This window comes from Asterias amurensis, chromosome 16 (genome assembly GCF_032118995.1).
Source record: "Asterias amurensis chromosome 16, ASM3211899v1".
NCBI lineage: Eukaryota > Metazoa > Echinodermata > Asteroidea > Forcipulatida > Asteriidae > Asterias > Asterias amurensis.
Genome location: NC_092663.1, coordinates 17,514,557 through 17,537,296, shown reverse-complemented (window position 1 = coordinate 17,537,296; position 22,740 = coordinate 17,514,557). Strand labels below are relative to the sequence as shown.

Below are 22,740 nucleotides of genomic sequence, written 5' to 3'. Positions count from 1 at the left end.
GGAGGATCATACTCCCAAATCTAAAACTCCCAGGGGTTACCAAAAGGTGGAAATGCCATCATTTCAATGTACCTTTAAAGATCTGGATCCCAGTTTAGACTTTTGCCAGCATCTCTCACATCCCTGTTATCATCAAGCTCATATACACAACACTTGTTTTTATTTGTACACAACAGTGATCATTGAACAACTTTCCATCAGTGAATAATTTCCTTGGTATGGCATAGCCAAAATTAATTATATTGTTACTTTTTGGGGCACTCAGTTGGCACAAAAACAAAAAAAAGTTCTAGATAAATGTTTTGCTATGCAAAGTTACTGGACAAATTCATTCCCTGTGGTGGTGGTACTCAAACAACTGTACCTTCATTGGATTCCCTGTCATGCATGGTCCATGTCGGTGTACTGTGGTTACATGTTGAACATAAAAGGAACCAGTCTATTTTATTCACAGCCTCAGTTTCATTCATCATTGGGTACACTAACAAACACATCAAAACTATAAATAAAGGTTTGCTGTTGAGGTGTTGCTGTAGATATTAGACTTAACAACATTTGTTAGAGTAAAGGTACACTAGGGTCATATAGTTTGGGTCAATGTGTAGGTTCTTATGAAGCCAAGTAAAGGAAAAGTTACTTTCAACGTGTGTAGAAGTTTCAGGTAAAGAAACTTACTGAGAAAACAACAACAAACTATCACAGTATTTTCATAAGAATATGAAAACCATCCACATTTAGTGAGGTGACAGCAGAACTGCATCTCTAGCCGCAGCATTTGAGGAACAAACAAGCACCAACCCTCAGAAATCTGAGAAATGATTCATGCATGAATCTGGGGCCGATTTTATAATGCAATAAAATTCATCGCGAGACAAATTGTCAGTATTACCATAGTGATTTGTATTGTGACATCACACTATGCTTAGCAACTGCGATTGACTTGTAGTTTAAATCAATCTTGGCTCTTTGTGAAATCAGCCCCATCGTTGCAGCATTTGCAAATTATGCACACCAACTGGAAAAAACAACTATGAAAATCTGAAAAACAATTCCAAGCATGAATCGTTTTTCAGATTCAAAGGTTGTTGAACTTCTGTGGGAACCTTTTCTGGTCAACAGCTGCAATATTTCTCTCACCAAGAACGCTTTTATGCATGGTCATTAATTTTTGGATTATTAATTAATCTGTGACCCTATGAATAACATTAGTTGCAGTGATGCTTACTATAGCTTAGCATTGGGATAGTTTATTTTACAACAGGTTGTGAATTATTCTACTGATATTTTTCATTATAAGAGTTTATTTTCCTTTCGTTTTCAATCATTCGAGAAAATTCAAGTGAGACATTTATTCCTTATTTTACACCAAAATGTGTTTACTGCAACCCACTAAAGAAGTTACCCTAGGATAGGGTGTTCTTTTGGAAATTGCAAATACCTTCATATTCTAAAAGTCCTGCTTGATAAATACAACAATTGGTACACAGTAGGCCCATAGAGCAAGGAAGGTTGCCCATATTGTATTGTACATACGTCAAAGTTGAGAGATTTAAGGGTGCATGCTGTAAGTTCTCTTTGAATGCCACTTTGGAATGTTGCATATAAAATTTTGAGTGCCCTTAATTTGTGTCGGGGGGGGGGGGTGTGGTGGCGGTGTCCTTTTATAGCAATTTGGTATAGTTAAATTGAAAACAGATCAATGCCAGCAAGGGAGCTGCATTTTCAAATATTGCTCTGTGTACTTGCGACATGTTTGAACCTCCTCATAACATCCATAACATCTCATTACATGGTTTTATTACTCCTTACTGTTTTTAACTCACAGTGTTGCAATGAGTGTGCAATATAATTGGTTTTGTGATGAGCTAAGTTCCACATCTCACTTGTAGTTTTGTACACTGTATTCTTGTTAACCCACTCCCCTCACTTACCACCCAGTGTGTTTTCATTGGCTGTATCAATTCCGTTCCCCTCTCACCCTGAGCCATTTCATGCCCTGAAACGCTGTACTGGTACAGCAAAGCCTTACTTTTCATTTGATTCTACATTGTCACACCTTTCATATAGCGTATTGTTGTAGCAATTCAAACAGTTTAATGACTGTAATGAAATGGGTCAGGGTCTGCTCAGGTTACTTGAACTTTAAAAAAGGTTTATTCACATTTTTTGTAAAATTTCTTTGTGTGCTTGGCTGCTTGGCACGACACGTTCTTACAAAATGAAAGTTTACTTTTATTTGGACACTAGTCAGTGTTGAAGTACCAACGCTTGATTGTTCTTTACTTTTAAACAACTGTAGACTTTGGTGTAACTATTTTCCTCAAATCAAGGGTTTTCAAATTGGTTCTCAAATCTAATGGTTGAGTTTGAACAGTTTCTTTGGTTTTTGGAATTCATGGCTGCAATTTGACGCTGACGTGACAGTAGTCCAGTCTCATCCATGCATCAGTGCATCCTTCTTCGTACCATTGCGTACTTGCCCTCAATAATTCCCTCTCTCTATTATTCTATACTATTCACCAACAACACGCAGCGTGCTGTCATGTGACTATTCATCTGAGCATAGGATCTGAGAGAAGTGACCTTTTTTATTCCTTTAATAAAATTCACTCACTGTAGATTTCACTGCGTATATTACATGACGTACCCTCAAATTCACTCCCTGTGTACATGTTGGTGTTAAGATATTCTCAACGAAGTAGTTACATACAGTACCCTCAAATATCTTCAGTGTGGGCCAAAAAGGCGGGCATTGTTATCTGATATCTGAGTAGTGAGGCAGTCCTGTGTGTACTGCTGTCTAACAACTGATGGTGCAATCGCTTATTTGCATAAAAGCTTATGACTTCATGCACTGCTGGCATGGTCCAGAGCTCTGTACAATAAGCAAGCATATTTTATCGGCCTGACTCTGAAATCCAAGGAATATATACACAAAGTAAGTATCCAGACTTGGTACTTTGGAATCTTTTAAAAAACAATAATTGACATTGTAAATTGTACAAAACACTTAGTGACATTATCTTGTCAAATGTTTTTGTACATGTATATGAACAGGCCATAAGAGCATGGAGGTTGCATCGCTATGGTTTTGTATACTATATTGAATATGACATCACACGGCTAAAATATCTGACCTGGAGATGGCGCATGTGTGTGTGTGTGCGTGTGTGCGTGCATGTGCCGTAGAAATCAAACCGGGAATGTTGCGTGCTGCGTGCTCGATGATGTACGCGTTTGCACGCGCATACGGTTTGCCCTACAAGATAGCGCCTTTTCATAACAAAAAGGGGTTATTGAATACAATCTATAGGAGAAAACCTGATGCCATTTGAGTACCAGTCTATGGTATCTCTGTAGTATTTGAACTGCGTACACAGATTTCTGTATGTAATGGCTGGTGGTTATTTACCATGAGGATCACCTTAAGGTGATTCTATTACAAACTACATGGAAGTGAATAGGAATTGAAAGGTACTGAATGTAAAACAAAAGCATTTAAGTATGGACAGTAATGAAGTATTTCATCACTAAGGCTATTTCCCAATTGGCAGCTACAGCTGGCTATGACTGTTACTACTAGGGCTAAAGGCTAACTGTATCTCATTGCATAGTGACGCAAAAATCTAGCCGTGGCTTGTAGCCGCCAATTGGGAAACAGCCTGAAGGGCAGAGTCACACTGCAGCATTAGTGAAAACGATAACAATCACGATGCAAAGAGAACGCATTCTATTGGTTGAATGAGCGTGTGCATATTCTGCGTGGAGCAATTCAACCAATAGAATGCATTCTCTTTGCCACGTGATCGTTATTGTTTACGTTTTCGCTGCAGGACACAGCCTTACCCTGCCATTTAATTTACTCACTAATACTTGTGATGACAGAGTGGGGACATGATTGAATTTCTTTTATTTCTTACTAGCCGCTGAAATGGCTGACTCTGAGATCGAGAAAGCAGACACTCCACCACCTCCCTATGTGGCAGTAGTAAGCAATGGAAAGACAGAGCCAGTATCACCGCAGAATGGAGAGGTTCTAGAGAATGGCAATGGGTCTGCAGCACCGCAGAATGGCAAAGGGTCTGCAGCACAGCTTAATGGAGAACAGAATGGCAAAGGGTCCAAAGCTAAAGATGACAAGGATGATAAAGATAAGAAGCCGGATATTCCACCTGTTGGTTTCTTGAAGTTGGTAAGTTAGAGTTACAATTAGTTAGAGTAAACAGAAACTGATTCCTGACTGCAAAGATTTTGAAGAATCAACTTGTGCGAGCTTCGTCCTCAAAAAGTGAAAAACTTTAAGTAATTGATTGGCTTCAAATTTTCAAGACGTTGGAAATTCTCTGGCCATTCTTATTCTTATTCTTTATTTGGCCATTAAATAATTACAAATACAAACAGACAATATGTCAAATAGATAAGATAAGTACATGTACAAAAGTAAATACAAAGCAAGAAAAACAATAAGGGCACAGGAAATGATAAAACAACCCTATTGTGATGGCCAGGATCGACAAAAGTATAATTAAACACTGTAGCTCGAAAGCCTGTTAATCCAGGCACATAGGGAGGCAAACACACTATATAAAAATTAATACTCTCTTTGAAAAATAATAATAATTTGAAATAAATATAAATATAAATAATCTGATACACAAAGCACAATTTTAAAATAACAAAACCAAAACCAGAAATTAGACAAGCAAATAGCAAATAAATAAATAAATATAAATAAAAAGTATTAACAAATAAATGAATAAATAGTTAGAAAAGTACATGTAAAAAGAGATAAAGCAACAAATAATTCAATATGGAATGTTAAAGAAACAAGCTCCTTCTCCAACATAAATATATCAAAACAAATAATGGATTAATAAATATAAATAAATCAATCAATCAATCAATCAATTAATAAATAATGACTTAACTTTCTTAATTATACTACGCAAAAAAATAGTACATGACCTGACGTTTGGACCCTAGCAGAGTCTTTCTTGAAGGCTAGATGACAACTCACCAAACATGAACAAGTAACTTTAACCAGAGGTTCTTCGGTTCAGAAGTTGTTTGCAACAGCTAATATAATTTCATGGGTTCAGGTACAGGTAATGACTGTCAACTAGGTTTTCCTGAGGCAAGTGCTCCAATAATAATTCTTGTAATTTGATTTTGTTTTCTATTTTTGTTTATTCCACAGTATCGTTTTGCCACGGCGTTTGATATCTTCATAACATTAATAGCTGTGTTAGCATCTCTTGCTCAAGGATTGTCATTTCCGTTATTACTTCTCTTCTTTGGTGACATCACAGACACTTTAATTGGCTCAGTTGACCTAACTGGGAATATCACCTTACCCACTGATTCATCTGGAAATGTTGTTGATCCTGTTAAATTGTAAGTCATTTAAACAAATTTTTGCCGCTTTTATTTCTTCAAATTAGTAGTTTTCAATATTTAAAGTAAAAATAATAATTAATAATAGTTAATAGTAATATTGAAAAAGCAATAATAAAGCACACAAATTTATCAAAGTGCTCATGGTTCTAAATACAAACAATTTAAAACATACACATGTACAATAACCAAAATCAAATTGAAGTCTTAGCTAAGAAGAAATCCAGGACATATTGTAAAGAAACACAATACAAATGCAATATCTAAGAAAACTTCAAAGGGTAAAATTAAACCATACTCAAACGCTTGATTGAAAAGATGTGTCTCGTCTAAAGGTGTTTTATTGGTAAAGAAAAAGACGATTTAATGAAAGTGATAATTTTGTTACAACATTTCTGATGTATAAATAAAGATAATGATTTTCAAATTTTTTTAAGAGCTGTTTCCTCTTTGTTTACAGATTTCGAGATGAGATTACAAGATTCTGTGTCATCTATGCCATTCTTGGTGTTGCTGTTATAGGTGTAGCATACATCTCACATTCACTCTGGAATACAACAGCATCTCGGCAAATGTTTACCATTCGTAAACTGTTCTTTGCCGCAATTCTTCGGCAGGAGATTGGTTGGTTTGACACCCATGAGAGTGGCGAGCTTAACACCCGACTGTCTGAGTAAGAAATTTAAATAAATAAATACTGTGTGAGTTTGGATGCCCTTAGTGAATTAGCATACATAATGTTTCTCCATGTTACATAATCACTTATGTGTCAGTCAAATATAAGGGTGGGTGGAGCTTATTTCTATTTGGTTCACAAAACTCACACGACTGATAAGTCAGATTGTGCATATTGGTTTGAAATAACACAAACATAATGAAAGTTGTTATGTTAAGTTTTGAGTATTGTAATTAAAAGTAGTATGGTGTAATCTGAGGTTTAGTGGAGAAACTAAAATCTCCTTCAACTGATTTCTCTGCAAGTCCAGCATCCCAAAACCAATTAATACGTTGAGAAAAAAATGATCAGTTTATGTTAAGTATGTTGGATGCTTGTGGTAGAACCATTGTTAGTTAACTGACAAACAAGACTAGCTTTCAAATATTTGAAATGCTATTGAACGTTATGTATCCATACATGTAGGTTACTCCCATTCCATGATGTGCGGCACCCCTTACCCCCCTTCCGCTGTTTGAAAAGTAAACTGTAATTCTTTATTCAAATTGAGAGTTTAAACATTTTGTTTTATTTGATTTATTACAGGGATGTTGACAAGATCCGAATGGGTATTGGAGACAAAGTTGGGCAGACTCTGTATCTTATAACTGTCTTTCTTGGTGGAATAGTTCTTGGGTTCATTAAGAGTTGGAAGTTAACTCTCGTCATTCTAGCCATCTCTCCACTCATTGTAGCCAGTGCTGGACTCATGGCAAAAGTAAGAACAGTTTCAAAAGTTGTTATGGTTTCAGATTAGCCTTTGTTGTTTCTTTAGATATCTTTAATTAGAATTAGTTAAGGTTTGAGAAGAACTTAGGTTTTAAACGGTGGTCGTTGGATTTTTACCAAGTAATAGTATCTGTTGATTCAGAGTTGTTCTCAGTGTTACAACTAGAGTACTCTATCTTCAAGAAACCATGATATATTTTATTATTAAAATTAAAATTATGAAAAATATTTGTTGTCATGATAAGAAACATAAAATTTGTCTTTCCTGTGTAAAGGAGACTATACAATACATACAAGAAAGGCATAGCAAAAATATACAAGAATAAAAATACAATTTACAGATATATACAAATATAAAGATAAGGGGAGCGTATGGGGATTGTTATAACTTTGAGAACAAATCAATCACCTTAGTTTGGATACTTCATTTACGATGTAAATGGTTGAATTTTAACCTTGTGTTCTCCATTTCTTTCCTCATAGGTCCTCCAGACATTCTCTAAGAAGGAGTTTGATAAGTCAGACTAGAAGTTGTAAATGTTTCATTATTAACCCTGTTCTCCATTGCGTTTCTTCTAGGTCTTCCATTTATTCTCTAAGAAGGAATTTGATAAGTCAGACTAGAAGTTGTAAATGTTTTATTTATAACCCTGTAATCTCCATTTCGATTCTTCTAGGTCCTCCAGACGTTCTCTAAGAAAGAATTTGACTCTTACGCCAAAGCGGGCTCCATTGCAGAGGAAGTCCTCTCTTCAATCAGAACTGTGGTGTCATTTGGCGGCCAACAAAAAGAATTAGCAAGGTACGCTTTAATCACATGAAAATCTTAAGGCACTACACACCTTTCCAGTTGTCCAGTTTGTGAGTTTGATGTTCCTGTTGAATTTCTTTGTAGGTATACTACTATGTTGGAAGGAGCTAAGAGTCAAGGAATCAAGCGTAATACTGCCCAAGCTGCCGGTATTGGTGTTGTGTACTTGGTTATGTTTGGTGCTTACGGGCTCGCTTTCTGGTGAGTATCATCATTATTCTCACTTGGTGCCTTGGTTTATTTTCAATATACTGGTATTACCTTTTAAACAACTGTGGTGTGTCAGGGCCGAGTGGTTTAGGTCACTCACTGTGGAGCCAAGCTCTGGGCCCAATTTCATAGAATTGCTTAAGCAGAAAATATGACCTCACAATTGTCTACTTGCAGAATTGAGCAGGATTTATTCTGGTAAACAACATTTGATTGTACTAAGCTACATTTTGTGTATAAGCAGCTCTATTGAATTGGTCCATGGTGTTGTCAGCAGCAGAGTGTGGGTTCAAATCCCGGTCATACCCTTGAGAAATCATTGCTTTGTAAATAGTAAGGAAGGTAGTGCATTCTGCTACCAAACAAGCTCTTAGAGTGGATGATACACATGCCTACATCCTTATGGACTGTGAAGGGGATAAACCTGTTTCACCCCCAGTAGTGTGGCAGCGTGCCACTGGTGACAGTTAAGTGTAACCCTCAACTTGGCCGTTAGTGGCCTAATGATTTTAGGCGATATCTCATTTCACCTGTAATTGACTTAGTTTATTTAATATGATCTGCCTGTTCTTAGGTATGGAACTAAACTGTTTCTGGAGATGGAGTTGTTACCTGGAGACATTCTTGTGGTAAGTTGACCTGTCAAAATATTTCATGTTTTTCAGACTTCTCAAGTCAACTTCACTGCACATTTTTTATTTCAACACTTACTCTAATGAATTTGCAGCGATTTCTTATCGCATATGAAGTAAATAATTTGGTTTCTTTCTTTGGTGTAGGTGTTCTTCGCTGTCCTATTTGGTGCGTTTTCCTTCGGTCAAGCTGGGCCAAACTTTGGCAATATCTCCCAAGCAAGGGGAGCTGCTGCAGTTATTTGGGCAGTCATTGACCAGGTGAGATAACCGATTCAAATACTGGGATCAGACATTCAGGATTTTTATATTACTGTTATTATAATTGTTATTTTAAAATAATAATTTTAAAAACAATGGTGGGGGGGGGGGGTTAAAAACTTTAATCTAAACACAGTTTTAATAACAAAGTTGAAATAAAATAGTTAATGTTGATTTTGTTTCAATAATGGGGTTTGATGGGGTTTTAAGGAGAGAGGCCTATCAAAGATTTTAATAGTCAAGAAACCAAAAGCAGACAACATCTTTATAATTAAGATATTTTTCTTGAATCTTGTAGAAACCATCCATTGACAGCAGTTCCGATAAAGGACTGAAACCAGATACAGTGACTGGTGAAATCAGCTTTGAAAATGTTCATTTCGTCTATCCATCAAGACCAGATGTTAAGGTAAGATCGAAATAAGTCAAGTCAGTATGTTAAGTTTTACATTTAACCCACCAAGTGAATTGCACACCAGAACCAGTGCTAACCTTCCACTGAACATGATCTTTAAGTTGGGTGCTATTTCAAGCATCGAAGAGTTGTTTTGAATCAATGAACCCTGACTGAAAGACACTGTTGGTAATTGTCGAAAGACCAGTGTACTTTCTTGGTGTATCCCAACATGTGCTTAATAATAAACTTGTGAAAATCTGGGCTCAATTGGTCATAAACATGCAAGAAAATAATAAAAGAAAAAACACCCTTGTTGCACAAATTTGTGTGCCTGAGATAGGCTAATTACTTCTTTCTCAAAAACTAAGTTGCTGCAGAGAGAGTCGTTTCTCACTATGTTTTATTCTATCAACAGCTCTCCATTACTCGTTACCAAGTAACTTTCTATGCTAATATATATATATTTTGAGTAATTACCAAACAGTGTTTAAATGTTTCTTCCTCTCCACTCTACAGGTTTTAAAAGGATTGAATCTGAAGGTCAAACAAGGTCAAACAGTGGCTTTGGTTGGAAGCAGTGGATGTGGAAAGAGTACTACAGTTCAACTTGTTCAACGATTCTATGATGCTGGAGAAGGAGTGGTATGTTTAGTCACTTCCTTGTGTCCCAACTTAAGTCCTTTTCACACTACTGCATTCCCTTGGGTTGCCCTGGAGAATAGAGCCCGGCATTTTCACACTAGAATTGTTTTACCCCCGGTCTTCCCCCGGTCTGCCATGGCAAATGAGCTTACCCCGGGGAATAGCCACCCTTGCTACGGAGTAGGGAGAATAGAGCCCGGCATTTTCACACTAGGATTGTTTTACCCCCGGTCTTCACCCGGTCTGCCGTGGCAAATGAGCTTACCCCGGGGAATAGCCACCCTTGCTGCGGAGTAGGGGGAAGCGGTATTCTTGAAACGTGCAACTGGAACTCTGTGGAGTAAGGACACAGTGTGAAAGTGCACCGTGGGGTAAACAAAGATTACTTCACCTGAGACTTTCTACAATCTGTCAAACGTCACTAAATGTTTTTAACTTGGGAATTAATTACTTGATGGTAATAATTATGCAATTGTTATCAACTCGTCATCAACAAATGTTTTGTTCATAAATTTCATGTGGAATATCAGTCAAATAAATTGGTTTTGATTTCACATTGTTTGTTCTTCATGAAGGTCAAGTTGGATGGTGTTGACTTGAAGGATCTGAACGTGAAATGGTTGCGGCAACACACCGGTACCGTCAGCCAAGAACCAATCCTCTTTGCTTGTTCAATCAAAGACAACATACGTTATGGTCGTATGGATGTTACAGATGAACAGATACAAGCAGCTGCTGTAGAGGCTAATGCTCATGACTTCATATCAGCTCTGCCAAAGGTAAAACTTACTTCATATCTGGGAGTTATAAGATGACTAGACATTTGTCTCAGTATTGGATCAATTTTCATTTTAACAGAATGATGTTTATAGTTTGTTACATAAATTTCTTACCCTTTTTTGTTAAGGGATATGATACTCTTGTTGGTGAACGAGGTGCACAGCTGTCTGGTGGTCAGAAGCAACGTGTTGCCATAGCGAGGGCGCTAGTTCGTAATCCAAAGATCCTCTTGTTGGATGAAGCTACATCAGCTCTTGATACTGAGAGTGAAGGTACTGTCCAAGCAGCTCTAGACAAAGCTCAGAGTGGCCGTACAACCATCGTCATCGCTCATCGTCTCTCTACCATACGCAATGCTGACATGATCTGCGCTTTTAAAGAGGGTATCATTGTTGAGCAGGGAACCCACGCTGAGTTGATGACGCTTGAGGGCGGTATTTATCAGAATCTTGTCCAGCTACAGTCTCGCAAAGAGGAGAAGCCTGAGAAACCAAAAGAGGAATTGGAAGATGAAGACGAAGATGAAGATGAAAAGAAAACCAATGAGAGTAAGTAACTAATTGTGTTGTTGCTTGGTTCTGTTTGTATTATACATTATCAAAATGTTCCTTTTTCCACAACTGACTACTACCATTTACTGTTGATCCATGAAGAGAAGTTGCTAAATAGATGTGCATAGCACTAGTTGTCAAGGAATCGTCTTGCACTTTTTTATAGAATAGTCGTAGGGTTCTAGAGGAAGTTCTGCAAGTTCTGCAAGTGGATCATATGAGTTGCTTTAATAACTGGTTTAGTGCCCGCTTTTTGTGGTTTCAACCTAAAATGCCCATCCTTTTTTAAGTTTTTAAAATTCTGATTAACAAATAAGTCTGTGTAACAACAAAAATGTATCTTGGTGATTGTTGTTGCCTTGGTATATCACAAAGACAATAGTATTTCTTGATTGATAATGCCCTCTTGTGATAGCATGTTTATTGTGGGTTGTACACATTCATAAAACAGATTACAAACAGACAATAATGGCACTTTCAGAATTCATAAAATAGATTGGACTAGTACAACCTTAGCATTGAAATAGAAAGAAACTCAACAATACACTGAAGATATTCCAATAAAAAGACACTTAATCTTCAGTTCTGAACCTTATTTTGCGATTATTAATCTTACACACCCATACTACAAGGAGGTCCAAGTTCACCAAGTAAGTTCTTTCTGCTTAATCTGTATACTACGTCTGGTGAATGTAGATATTAAGAATGTCATGTTTAAGTTGTTTTCTTTTGTATGTTGTTGGTTATTATTTGGTTGTGGTTTATTTTTCAAAAGAGGTTTCTGCCATTTTGTGGTTTGGAAACTTTTGTTTCTCGAACATGTAGATATCTGTTGATCTGTCAGTCCTTACTTTGATGTTGTTGTTTCTTGGTGATGGTTTTATTGGTTTTATTGTACATGCATGGTGACTTCTTTAACTTTGAACACCCTCTAAGTCTGAGTTCAATCCCGAGGCAGCAAGACAAATGTATGTAACTTGTACTCTGTATGTCCTATCTGTATAAAAGAAAATGTGTTTTCTCCAAAACGGTACAAAAAGGCAGCCAGATAGAGGTAGCCTGTAGGCGGGTATCGAGTCCGAGACCAGACTATATGGCAACTGGTATGTACAATGTGCATACTCTACATTCAACATTGAACATACATGTTCATCAATGTCAGAACTGTGGTTTCTTTTCAAACCATTCATTGACATGAACAAGGTATAGGTATGCCTTTTAAGAGCATTAGTTCCAGTCAGACATAAATAAAAGTGTCATTCAGAGAGCGACTTCTCAGCAAATTTCACTGCCAAGCTTTACGTCACTCTACAGTATTGTGCATATATACATGCATCAACCATTATGCCTTGCATTTAGTTATATTGGTTGCTTGGCAAAAATTGCTCTGGAAGGAATTACGTTGTGACTTCTCTGCTTCCTTGTTATATAAACCTTGTTGTTCAGATAAAATAAACAACCCACTGTTCATATAAAACAAAGAATTCATGCATCATAGATTGGTCTTAGAATTCACCCAGCCCTGCCACCAAACCATGTGCATGTGCTATTTTGTTATCACATTCCGTCTAGAGCACAATGAGCGGTAACATTGAGTAATTACAGTCCTTAAATCATTTTTTTAAACACAACTTATTTCATCCGCTTGCTTTTACCTTGTATATGAACCCATATTCCTTTTTCTGCTTGTCAATTATGGAACAACTTTTTACAGCGAAAGTACAACAAATTGGTGAGTTTCACAGCAAAGTCAAAGCTTCATTGTTTTATCGCTATCATTGGTTTCATTTCCTGGAAGAAAATCTAAAACATTTGTGGCAAAATAAAAAACCTTTTTTCAAGAATCTTTTGTTAAAACAACTCTGTTTGTTTTGCCAGGAAAGTTTGCAAGTGCTTATTGTTTAATAATACATATCGACTCCTCTACATTTCATTTCTTCAACCTTTAAGTTTAAACATCTCATACATGAATTGCAAACTTGACCATGTATTTCAGTTTGGGACGTATCCATTCTTACATTCAATGCAGCCCATAAGGTAATGGGGTTTTTGTTTTCCTCAATTTCCATTCCCTCCAAATATTATTTCATTCCCCAAAAGTAAAATTTCATTCTTTCAAATTATTATTTCATTTCTTCAAAATATTATTTAATTCATTTCAAAATATTATTTCATTCTCTCAAAATATGGTTTCATTCCATCAAAATATTATTTTGTTTCTTTGCAATACTGTTTTGTTTCTGCAAAGTATTTGTTTCTGTAATTAAAGAGGGTAGTGAAAGCTGTCATAAGTCAAGGAAACTGAATGTGAAACTGTTTTACAAATTAGGAACTTTATAGATAGATTACTAGATTATCTATAGCAAGATTGCATTACCAGTATGAGGCATTTGAAGTAATGTAGTATGTAATGTCAATTCAAGAGGGCTTGATTAACTATCCTGGCCATGTCAATCTTCCTACATTGTTTCTAAAGTAGCCTTTTTATTTACTATAGCTCTCCCTTCTGCTGAAATATCTTGCTATTGTGTTAATGATTGTATAAGATAGTTTATATGAGCTGTAATATGGAATGGCACACAATCCATCTTTCAACAAAAGAACAAAGTTTGCTCTCTACTTTGCAAGAATGCAAAATATTCAATAGATATTTTTTCATTTGATTGGTGGATCTTTTTCATTCAGTTATATTTTTGAATCCCACTATGTTTGGGTATTTTACTGCTGTGAATAATATAAAGGAACATTTATAAAGCGACTTATGCAAAGCCTCAAAGCGCTCTACACAAATATACAAAAATAAGAGTGTGGTTTTAAGTGTAACAGTAAATAAAAACAGGTAACAGTAAAAAAAAATATAAGAAAAAGGATGCAAGCACAAAGTGTACATAATTGCAATGTTTAAGATATAGGCCGTGTCATGGTTGGAGTAGGAAAACAAACTCGCCACAGAGCCAACACTACTCACAAAAGAGATCTTTACATGGTGTCTCGACAAACCTTACTTAGTACTGGTTTGATTAATAACTACAATGCAACCAGCAATTTTCCAACGATGACTTGAATCTACATGGGTATTATAAGGTTTCAAAATACATTCAAAACATTTGTGTGTATTTCTAGTTATTTACATGCCCCATCTGTGTAGCATTGTTGTGATTTATATTTGTCAGAAGATTTTATGTACAAGGACTTGCAATACTGTCAGGTGATATAATAGTTGAAGTTGGGGTGCTATGCTGTTAGTAAGCGCTTGATGACGTATTACATCCAGAAGTGCAGTGTTCTGATATTATGTGTGCACCATTTATTTACACAAGCACTACTGACTACTGTCTTTAAATCATCATCACTTGCCAACGGAAAAGTAAAATGTACATATAGAAAAATGTGCATAGAGTTCCCCCTGATGTCTCTTTGTCGATGTTATATATAGCATTGCATGTCAGTGTATTATAAAACTGGGGGGGGGGGGGGGAGCGGTATGCATACATTAGAATTTTGTACATAACAATCCATTGCAATATGTCATTATAATCATAATCAAAGCCTCATGTCATACACCCCATCAGAAATATGATTACTGCTGATTAATGATTTATTGATTAAGTTTTCCAAAATGCATGTGATCTTCTTTTAAACAAAAATGAAACAAACTATGTCCAACTCAGATGAGGAGTTTGTATTTGGATTGAGCATATTAATATACCGGTATGTTATATTCAATTGACAGACCCCTTGCATAACGCAAGATGCTACAGGGACGCTGAGGTCACACACACGTCTTTACACTCAAACAACAGCTATCGGCCAATGATTTGCCTCCTTTGGCCTCAGTGAGGAAACTTTTTGAGAGTGTGACGTCAATGCAACGGGTCTATTAAATTTATATTCCATCATATCAACAAGTCATTGTATTGCCCCTCGGATTGAATTTTATAGGGCAATATTTTCATTACTGATCAATTTTGGTGATATATTTCTTTATTATAGAGAACACCCCATTGATTGATGGCAATGATCTTAATAGATCAGACTCAAAACGTGGATCAGTCAAAGGACTGAAGAGAATGATGTCCAATATCTCAAGTCACTCAGTCTCTTCAAAGAAAGATGAAAAGGTAAGATGTCATTGCTGAGCTTTCTAGTTTACTAGACCCAGGATCTGGTGTTGTCAGCAGCTTAAATTGGGTTGGAATCCTGGTCATGACACTAACGCCCTTGAGCAAGACTCATAACCACAATTGCTTCATAAAGAGTTGGGAAGGTAGTGCATTCTGCTCTACCAGCTAGGCTCCTAGTGGATGATACCCATGCCTACATGTACATCCTTACAGACTGTGAAGGGGATAACCCTGTTTCAGCTTAAGGATTATGTGGCAACTTGCCTCTGTGACAAGTGTAGCCCTTTTCTTAAAGTGGCCGTCTGTGGTCTTGTGATATTGGGTGATCTTGGTCTCTCAAAAGAATTAAAAAAAATAAAATAAAAAATAGTCTAACTCTAATCACCAGTCTCTTTAAAGAAAAATGAAAAGATAAAAATGTCCTTAAAACAACATTTTAATGAATAAGTTGAGAAAGATGAGAAGGCAAAATAAAAGATGCCTAGTTCTTTTAAATTATGAAATTTATTTGCATGAATTGTGTTCATACTGTTCAGATGGCAGATGTGCCCTTAACTGAAACAGAATTAAGATCTGGGTAAAATTGTTTTTGTGTTTACAGAAAGAGGAAGAAGAGCTGTTGAAATATTTCAGCTTTGGTCGAATTATGAAAATGAATTCTCCGGAATGGTGCTACATCATTATGGGAAGTATTGCTGCTGGAGTGAATGGAGCTATGCAACCAGCCTTTGCTATCATCTTCAGTCGTGTCTTAGGGGTAAGAACATTGTCTTCCAAATAAGATTCTAACCCTAAGAATAGAGTCATCAGTGGACTTGTTTTCTTGTTTTAAGATGTGAGATGCACAAGACTTGCACAGTGTATGTTAAATGTTGTTCTTAATACTTCTCTAGAAATCTCCCTGATTGCAAGATACAAACGTTGGCAGCTTTGTTAGGTTGGAATATGCAACAATAGGTACATTTAGTTAGTTGTTTCAATTTCAATTGATGGTGTGTTTTGTTTTCTTCAGACATTTGCCTTGACTGATGTTGATGAGATCAATGCCCGAACCACCCTATACTGCCTCTTGTTTGCTGCTATTGGTGTTGTCATCATGGTGGCTAGTGTTGTACAGGTAAAACTGCCGGGCCCTTCATTCAAATCAAGACCATTTCTCTTATACTTCCTTGTAAAGGTGGGGTCAAAGATTTTTTTTTTTTTTTCAACAAAATGCTGACTTAAACCACATGTGAAAGTTTCAGCTCAGGGATTTAAAAAGCTGCCTGTTAAACACATCAATGCTGTATATTTCTCAAAGTAAAATAAGTCATGCTCTTTGGTCTACTTGTTTAGCTCTGTAGATTCCATTCCCAAAAGCTCCTTAGGAACTATTTACTCCAGAGGTTTTCAGAAGGTGGCCATGTGATCATTGCAACGCACCTTGTAAGTCTAAATCTCAGTTTCAGACTTGTTGTGACCAATGACTTTCATCCCTAAAATAGTGTCCTACCTTTAACAGTCCCCTACCTTTAAAAGCTCATTTAATATATTTCCATTTAAGACTCGGTTATAACTTTTTATTTTCACATTGTGTTTTGTTAGGGATCTGCTCTAGGTAAATCAGGGGAAGAGCTGACAGTACGATTGAGACATAACGCTTTCAAGGCCATGTTACGACAGGTAAGGGCAACAATGTTTCATAGTTATCCATAAACTGCTGGATTTAATTGTTACACTATGATTTGTTTCGCTAGTTTCTCTTAACTTGTTCTGGAGATGTATGCATTATAAGTCCATATTATTGTTATATAAGATCTCTCAGGGTGTGCTAGAGGATGTTCAGATCAATTATTACTAGAGTTGTATATTGTTTTTTGTTTTTTGTAGGATATTTCCTGGTTTGACAATGAAAAGAACAGCACTGGTGCACTGACAACCCGATTGGCTACTGAAGCTGCCCAAGTCCAAGGAGTAAGTAACCTTAAAACTTCAGCTTATACCAAGTTGTTGTTTAATTAACTAGCGTAAGCGCAGGAAAAGTTGTCATGCATTTTCCTGTGCCAACCAGTAGTGTTAGTTTGTGCTTACAGTTAGAAGCAAAATGAAGTGGAAAATGTAAATGAGGACTACTAAATTATCTTTTAACGATTAAGTTAGTAACAATATTTTGTTTGTTTTGTGTTAAGGCGACTGGTGCTCGTATTGGTGTGTTGATGCAATCTGTTTGCAACATTGGTACAGCTATCGTTATTTCCTTCATCTATGGATGGCAGTTGACTCTTCTGGTATTGGCATTCCTTCCATTCATTGCCATTGCTGGTGCTATTGAGTGGCAACTTGTTCAATCATCAGAAGCTCAAGACAAAGAAGCTCTTGAGGCATCTGGAAAGGTAAGGCCTTCCTTCTTTAAAAATAATTCCTTTAAAACAGACTTTCTATCTTTGAAGTATCATGATGATCTTAAGACTATATCCTTTGAGGCTTCTGGAAAAACTGTTTCTTAGATCAGACTTGATCTTAGATCAGACTGTAATTATTTTATTTTTTTCTCAATAATCTGGTTTTGCTTGTGTTTTAATGTTTTCTTGTGTGATTTTTAAATGTTTCAGTGCAATCTCCTTTTTATATTGTATATTTATATTTATATCGTTGGCAGGGGCTGGTTTTACACATCTTTTGATTACAGTTTTTATACTTTTGTTTTAACTTTGACAGCCCCTGTACAACTTGTAACTATTGTGAATGTCTAAAGATTTAAAACAAATAAAATAAATAAATAAATAAAGGTAAGCTCTCCACCAAATGTTTATAAACCTGTTTCTTAGATCAGACTTGATCTTAGATCTTGGACAAATCGCATTGACGGCAAGACCAAGAAGCTCTAAAGGTTTTTTGGAATTCATTTGATTTGTACAAATGACAACTCTTATTGTTGACAGGTGTTCTGATTATTGATTCTAATTGATTGTTACAGGTTGCTACAGAGGCCATTGAGAATATTAGAACTGTTGCTTCACTCACTCGAGAAGAAACCTTCCAGAGCAAGTACCTTTCCCTTCTTGAAGGGCCATACAGGTCAGTCCAGTAAATCTTTCATGAAACTTTTCAGAATGTTCTTCAACGAAAGTCAGTAGTATTTAAAAAAAGAACACGACAAGAAAACCATTACAATTCTTTGGACTGGAAACGATTTGAAGCATGTTTAGTGTGCAAAAGATATGTTAAGCCCGAACTTCTGACATCGCCAGAAACCTGCCTTAAGCCTATGTCAAGATTTATCCAAATGCACCTTTGATCTCCCATATATCTCATATGGAGATTCACAGTCAAATCTTACACACATGTATATGCTACATATTATACAAATACAAGTACATGTACATGTAGTTGTTAGGCAAAAATTTAGTAGGGTACCAGTCACAACAATGTAAACTCAATGTAATTTTGGCTGGTATCCTGTTTCAGTAAAGCATTACTTTTCTTTGCTTAGCAAGCTTTAGTGCTTACAGGCTTTATGTTATTGGGCCCTGACAGTATGTTGTTGTTGTTTTTGTTGTTGTTTATCAGGACCAATCTGAAGAGAGCCCAGGCCAGTGGTATAGCTTATGGTGTATCTCAAGGAATCATCTTCTTTGCTTACGCCGCTGCCTTTAGACTCGGTGGACATCTTGTGGAGATTCAAGTCATGACATTTGATAATGTATTTCTGTAAGTAAATCAATAGTGCCCTCTTGTGATATAGTGCTGTACACAATCTATGGCCGGATTTGGAATGGCGGCTACAGCTACAGCTGTGACTGTTGCTATGGATGTTGCTAAGGGCATCCTATACTACAACGCACGATGCAGACATCTATCTGTAGCTGTAGCCGCTAATTTGGACATGGCTATGACTGTTGCTATGGGTGTTGCTAAGGGCATCCTATTCTACATCGCACGATGCAGACATCTATCTGTAGCTGTAGCCGCTAATTTGGACATGGCTATGACCGTTGCTATGGGTGTTGCTAAGGGCATCCTATACTATATCGCACGATGCAGACATCTATCTGTAGCTGTAGCCGCTAATTTGGACATGGCTATGACTGTTGCTATGGGTGTTGCTAAGGGCATCCTATACTACAACGCACGATGCAGACATCTATCTGTAGCTGTAGCCGCTAATTTGGACATGGCCTATAACTGAGATTAGTCAAAAGTCTCCAACCAGCTATCAACAATTCATGAGTCATGTTTTACTGTATACACTTCTAAGATTATCAATTACATAAATTCTCTATCAACATTTATTCCACATAACATTTAGGTGCATCAACTAGAGATTATCGATTCAGAAATTCTCTATCAACATTTATTCAACATAACATTTAGGTGCATCAACTAGAGATTATCCATTACATAAATTCTCTATCAACATTTATTCCACATAACATTTAGGTGCATCAACTAGAGATTATCAATTCAGAAATTCTCTATCAACATTTATTCAACATAACATTTAGGTGCATCAACTAGAGATTATCGATTCAGAAATTCTCTATCAACATTTATTCAACATAACATTTAGGTGCATCAACTAGAGATTATCGATTCAGAAATTCTCTATCAACATTTATTCAACATAACATTTAGGTGCATCAACTAGAGATTTTCGATTCAGAAATTCTCTATTAACATTTATTCAACATTTATTCCACATAACATCTAGGTGCATCAACTAGAGATTATCCATTACATAAATTCTCTATCAACATTTATTCCACATAACATTTAGGTGCATCAACTAGAGATTATCGATTCAGAAATTCTCTATCAACATTTATTCAACATTTATTCCACATAACATCTAGGTGCATCAACTAGGATCAACATTTTTATAATTTATCTAATTCAGACTTTTTTAATGTCTGCTTGGTGAAAAAAATATTGGTTATTTTCTACAGGTTACACTGTACATGCTTTCAAAGCATGATTTTAGTTATATCTGTAGCTTTGATCTACGTTTGTATCACCTGTTACCCAAGCACATTGAACTCTCTTACTCTAGGGGTAATTGAAAGGTTGAAATACTACTGTTTCAAACTACCTCTTGACATTAAGATCCTAGTTTCAGAATCTTTTTGTCTGCAATGAATCACAACTCTCATATTCATTAAAGAGTTTTGACTTTCTATGCTTCAGTGTGTTTTCTGCAATCCTCTTTGGTGGTTCTGAAAAGAACTGCTCTGCTTTTTAACTAGTGCCTGGGTGGAAGGTACTACTACTTTAGCTTATAGTGGATCGTTATTAACTTCACTACTTTGGATTGAGTTTTTAATTGGTCTGTAATTCCTTTTCTTCAGTGTGTTTTCTGCAATCATCTTTGGTGGTTTTGCTCTTGGAGGTGCGGCTGCACTAGCCCCTGATTACTCCAAGGCTAAGTTTGCTTGTTCTCATTTGTTCAAATTGATGGACAGAGAACCAGAAATCGACTCCTATGACACTGAGGGACACGTTATGGTAAGACTTACTAATCTTGTTACTCCATTTTATTATTATTCTTATTTATTCGAGTTAAAAACAAGTGGTAGGCAGCTACAAAAGAGTAGCTGATGTAGCCACGTTCGTTCTTTACAATAATAACATGCTATTTACTAAAACTACGATTACTTTTGTTTTCAATTCAACAGACGGATTATAATCCAGAGATCAAATTTGACAATGTTCGCTTCCGTTACCCCAGTCGTCCTGATGTACCTGTCCTTCGAGGGCTAAGTGTTTCTGTCAAACCAGGAGAGACTCTAGCTTTGGTTGGAAGCAGTGGATGTGGTAAGAGTACCTCTATTCAGATCCTGGAGAGGTTTTATGACGCAGGGAGTGGCACTGTGGTGAGTTGGACCCCTATTTAGTCAATTTTCTTAAAAGATTGTTTCCAAGGCAGAGTACATACTTTGGTTTTTTGAACCATTCAATTGTTTTAATCCTATATAAATGTAGATGTATACAATAAAAGAGAAAATAGAATTAGCTGTTGCAAACAACTTAACAACCAAAAGGCCTGATGATATAAATGCAAAAAAATGGTTAATGGTCTGATGTTTCGACCCTAGCAGAGTCTTTTATTAAAGGCTAATTCAAACTAACATTCAAAAATTTCATTTCAAAAGGTGGTAGCGTTTTATATACATCACCAAAAATCGGGAGCGAATATGTCCACACAGCAAGAATAATTCCTATAGAAAAAAAAGTTTGAGAATTGAGATGCATTACTGACATTAAGGCTTCACAGATTCAAATTTTAATAACTTTTATATAACCGCTTTACTTCACGGTTAAATGTTTCTCGAAATGCTTTATGCTAATGAAAGCTGCTGCTGTTCCCCTTCTTAAGAGCCAAAATGGAGATTCTTTGATAGTTATTTCTGATTTGTTTTTCCCTCAGACACTTGACGAGCGTGGTCTGTCTACCCTGAATATTGGTTGGTTGAGATCTCAGATTGGTCTTGTATCTCAAGAGCCAGTGTTATTTGATCGTACGATTGCTGAGAACATTGCTTATGGTGATAACTCTAGAGATGTAGGAATGGAGGAGATTATTGCTGCTGCTACTAAGTCCAACATTCATGAGTTCATTGCTGCTCTACCAGCTGTAAGTCTTCTACTGTACTAGTTAGTTATTTATTTTTATCTTACTGTAGTCACAAACACACGGAAATACTCACACATTACACTTGTCCTAAGAAGCCTTCACTGGTTACCAGTTGAACAGTGACTTGCATACAAAGTCCTTCTCATCACCTTCCCTACGTTAAAGTTCTACTCGCCTAACTACAACGCTTCTCTCATCAACATCTATAAGCCATCCTGCTCAGGTCTCCAATTTCATTGAGCACCCCTTGGGTGGAAACTCACCTAACTACAACGCTTCTCTCATCAACATCTATAAGCCATCCTGCTCAGGTCTCCAATTTCATTGAGCACCCCTTGGGTGGAAACTCGCCTAACTACAACGCTTCTCTCATCAACATCTATAAGCCATCTTGCTCAGGTCTCCAATTTCATTGAGCACCCCTTGGGTGGATATGTTTTTGTGCCTTATAAATGTCTTTATTATTGTTTAATATTTTTAACTGGATGGCTCATTCAGCTGTAACGGGTTCCAGCTTGTACAAAGATACAATCAAAATAATGATTAAAAACAAACCATACTGCTGATCTTCTACCGTCCGCTCAGGTAGTAGTTAAGAAGCAGGCAGTTCTTTTCAGAACTGAGAAGTCTCCCGAACATCCGATAAATCTACACTGCGGTAGTAGAATATAAAGCAAGACAAGTTCACAAAAGAATACAATTAACGTAGCAAATAGATAGACAGAGGGTGTTACCACAAACCTATATTCAGTGTAATTGTTTTATTATTGGCTTTGGTTTTGGCTGAGTGCGTAGCGGAAACAACAATGGAAAATGGGACATTAAAACTTCCCTTTTAACAAAACTATAAAACTAGTGTCAGTCTTATACTATTTCAGTTTTTT

The 22,740-nt window shown here is 36.5% G+C and overlaps 1 protein-coding gene across 6 annotated transcripts in view; it reads left to right on the top strand.

Annotated features, from left to right (window-relative positions):
• The window catches only part of LOC139948610 (ATP-dependent translocase ABCB1-like), a 34,661-nt gene that overhangs the window by 9,579 nt on the left and 2,342 nt on the right, over positions 1-22,740 (top strand). For 2 of the 6 annotated variants that reach the window (XM_071946802.1, XM_071946799.1), the window contains 25 exons: positions 3,924-4,192; positions 5,198-5,394; positions 5,855-6,067; positions 6,656-6,827; positions 7,516-7,640; positions 7,734-7,850; positions 8,434-8,488; positions 8,639-8,752; positions 9,051-9,161; positions 9,666-9,791; positions 10,367-10,570; positions 10,699-11,119; positions 11,755-11,772; positions 12,837-12,854; positions 15,116-15,243; positions 15,848-16,003; positions 16,259-16,363; positions 16,831-16,908; positions 17,116-17,199; positions 17,415-17,618; positions 18,203-18,303; positions 18,796-18,936; positions 20,571-20,727; positions 20,898-21,095; positions 21,650-21,856. In XM_071946802.1, the coding sequence (XP_071802903.1) occupies positions 3,932-4,192; positions 5,198-5,394; positions 5,855-6,067; positions 6,656-6,827; positions 7,516-7,640; positions 7,734-7,850; positions 8,434-8,488; positions 8,639-8,752; positions 9,051-9,161; positions 9,666-9,791; positions 10,367-10,570; positions 10,699-11,119; positions 11,755-11,772; positions 12,837-12,854; positions 15,116-15,243; positions 15,848-16,003; positions 16,259-16,363; positions 16,831-16,908; positions 17,116-17,199; positions 17,415-17,618; positions 18,203-18,303; positions 18,796-18,936; positions 20,571-20,727; positions 20,898-21,095; positions 21,650-21,856 (3,711 nt within the window). In that variant the 5' untranslated portion in view covers positions 3,924-3,931. Of the gene's footprint in view, positions 1-2,778; positions 2,939-3,923; positions 4,193-5,197; positions 5,395-5,854; positions 6,068-6,655; positions 6,828-7,515; positions 7,641-7,733; positions 7,851-8,433; positions 8,489-8,638; positions 8,753-9,050; positions 9,162-9,665; positions 9,792-10,366; positions 10,571-10,698; positions 11,120-11,754; positions 11,773-12,836; positions 12,855-15,115; positions 15,244-15,847; positions 16,004-16,258; positions 16,364-16,830; positions 16,909-17,115; positions 17,200-17,414; positions 17,619-18,202; positions 18,304-18,795; positions 18,937-20,409; positions 20,480-20,570; positions 20,728-20,897; positions 21,096-21,649; positions 21,857-22,740 lie in introns of those variants that run through there. The other 4 variants (XM_071946803.1, XM_071946800.1, XM_071946801.1 and 1 more) reach the window with 4 other exon arrangements.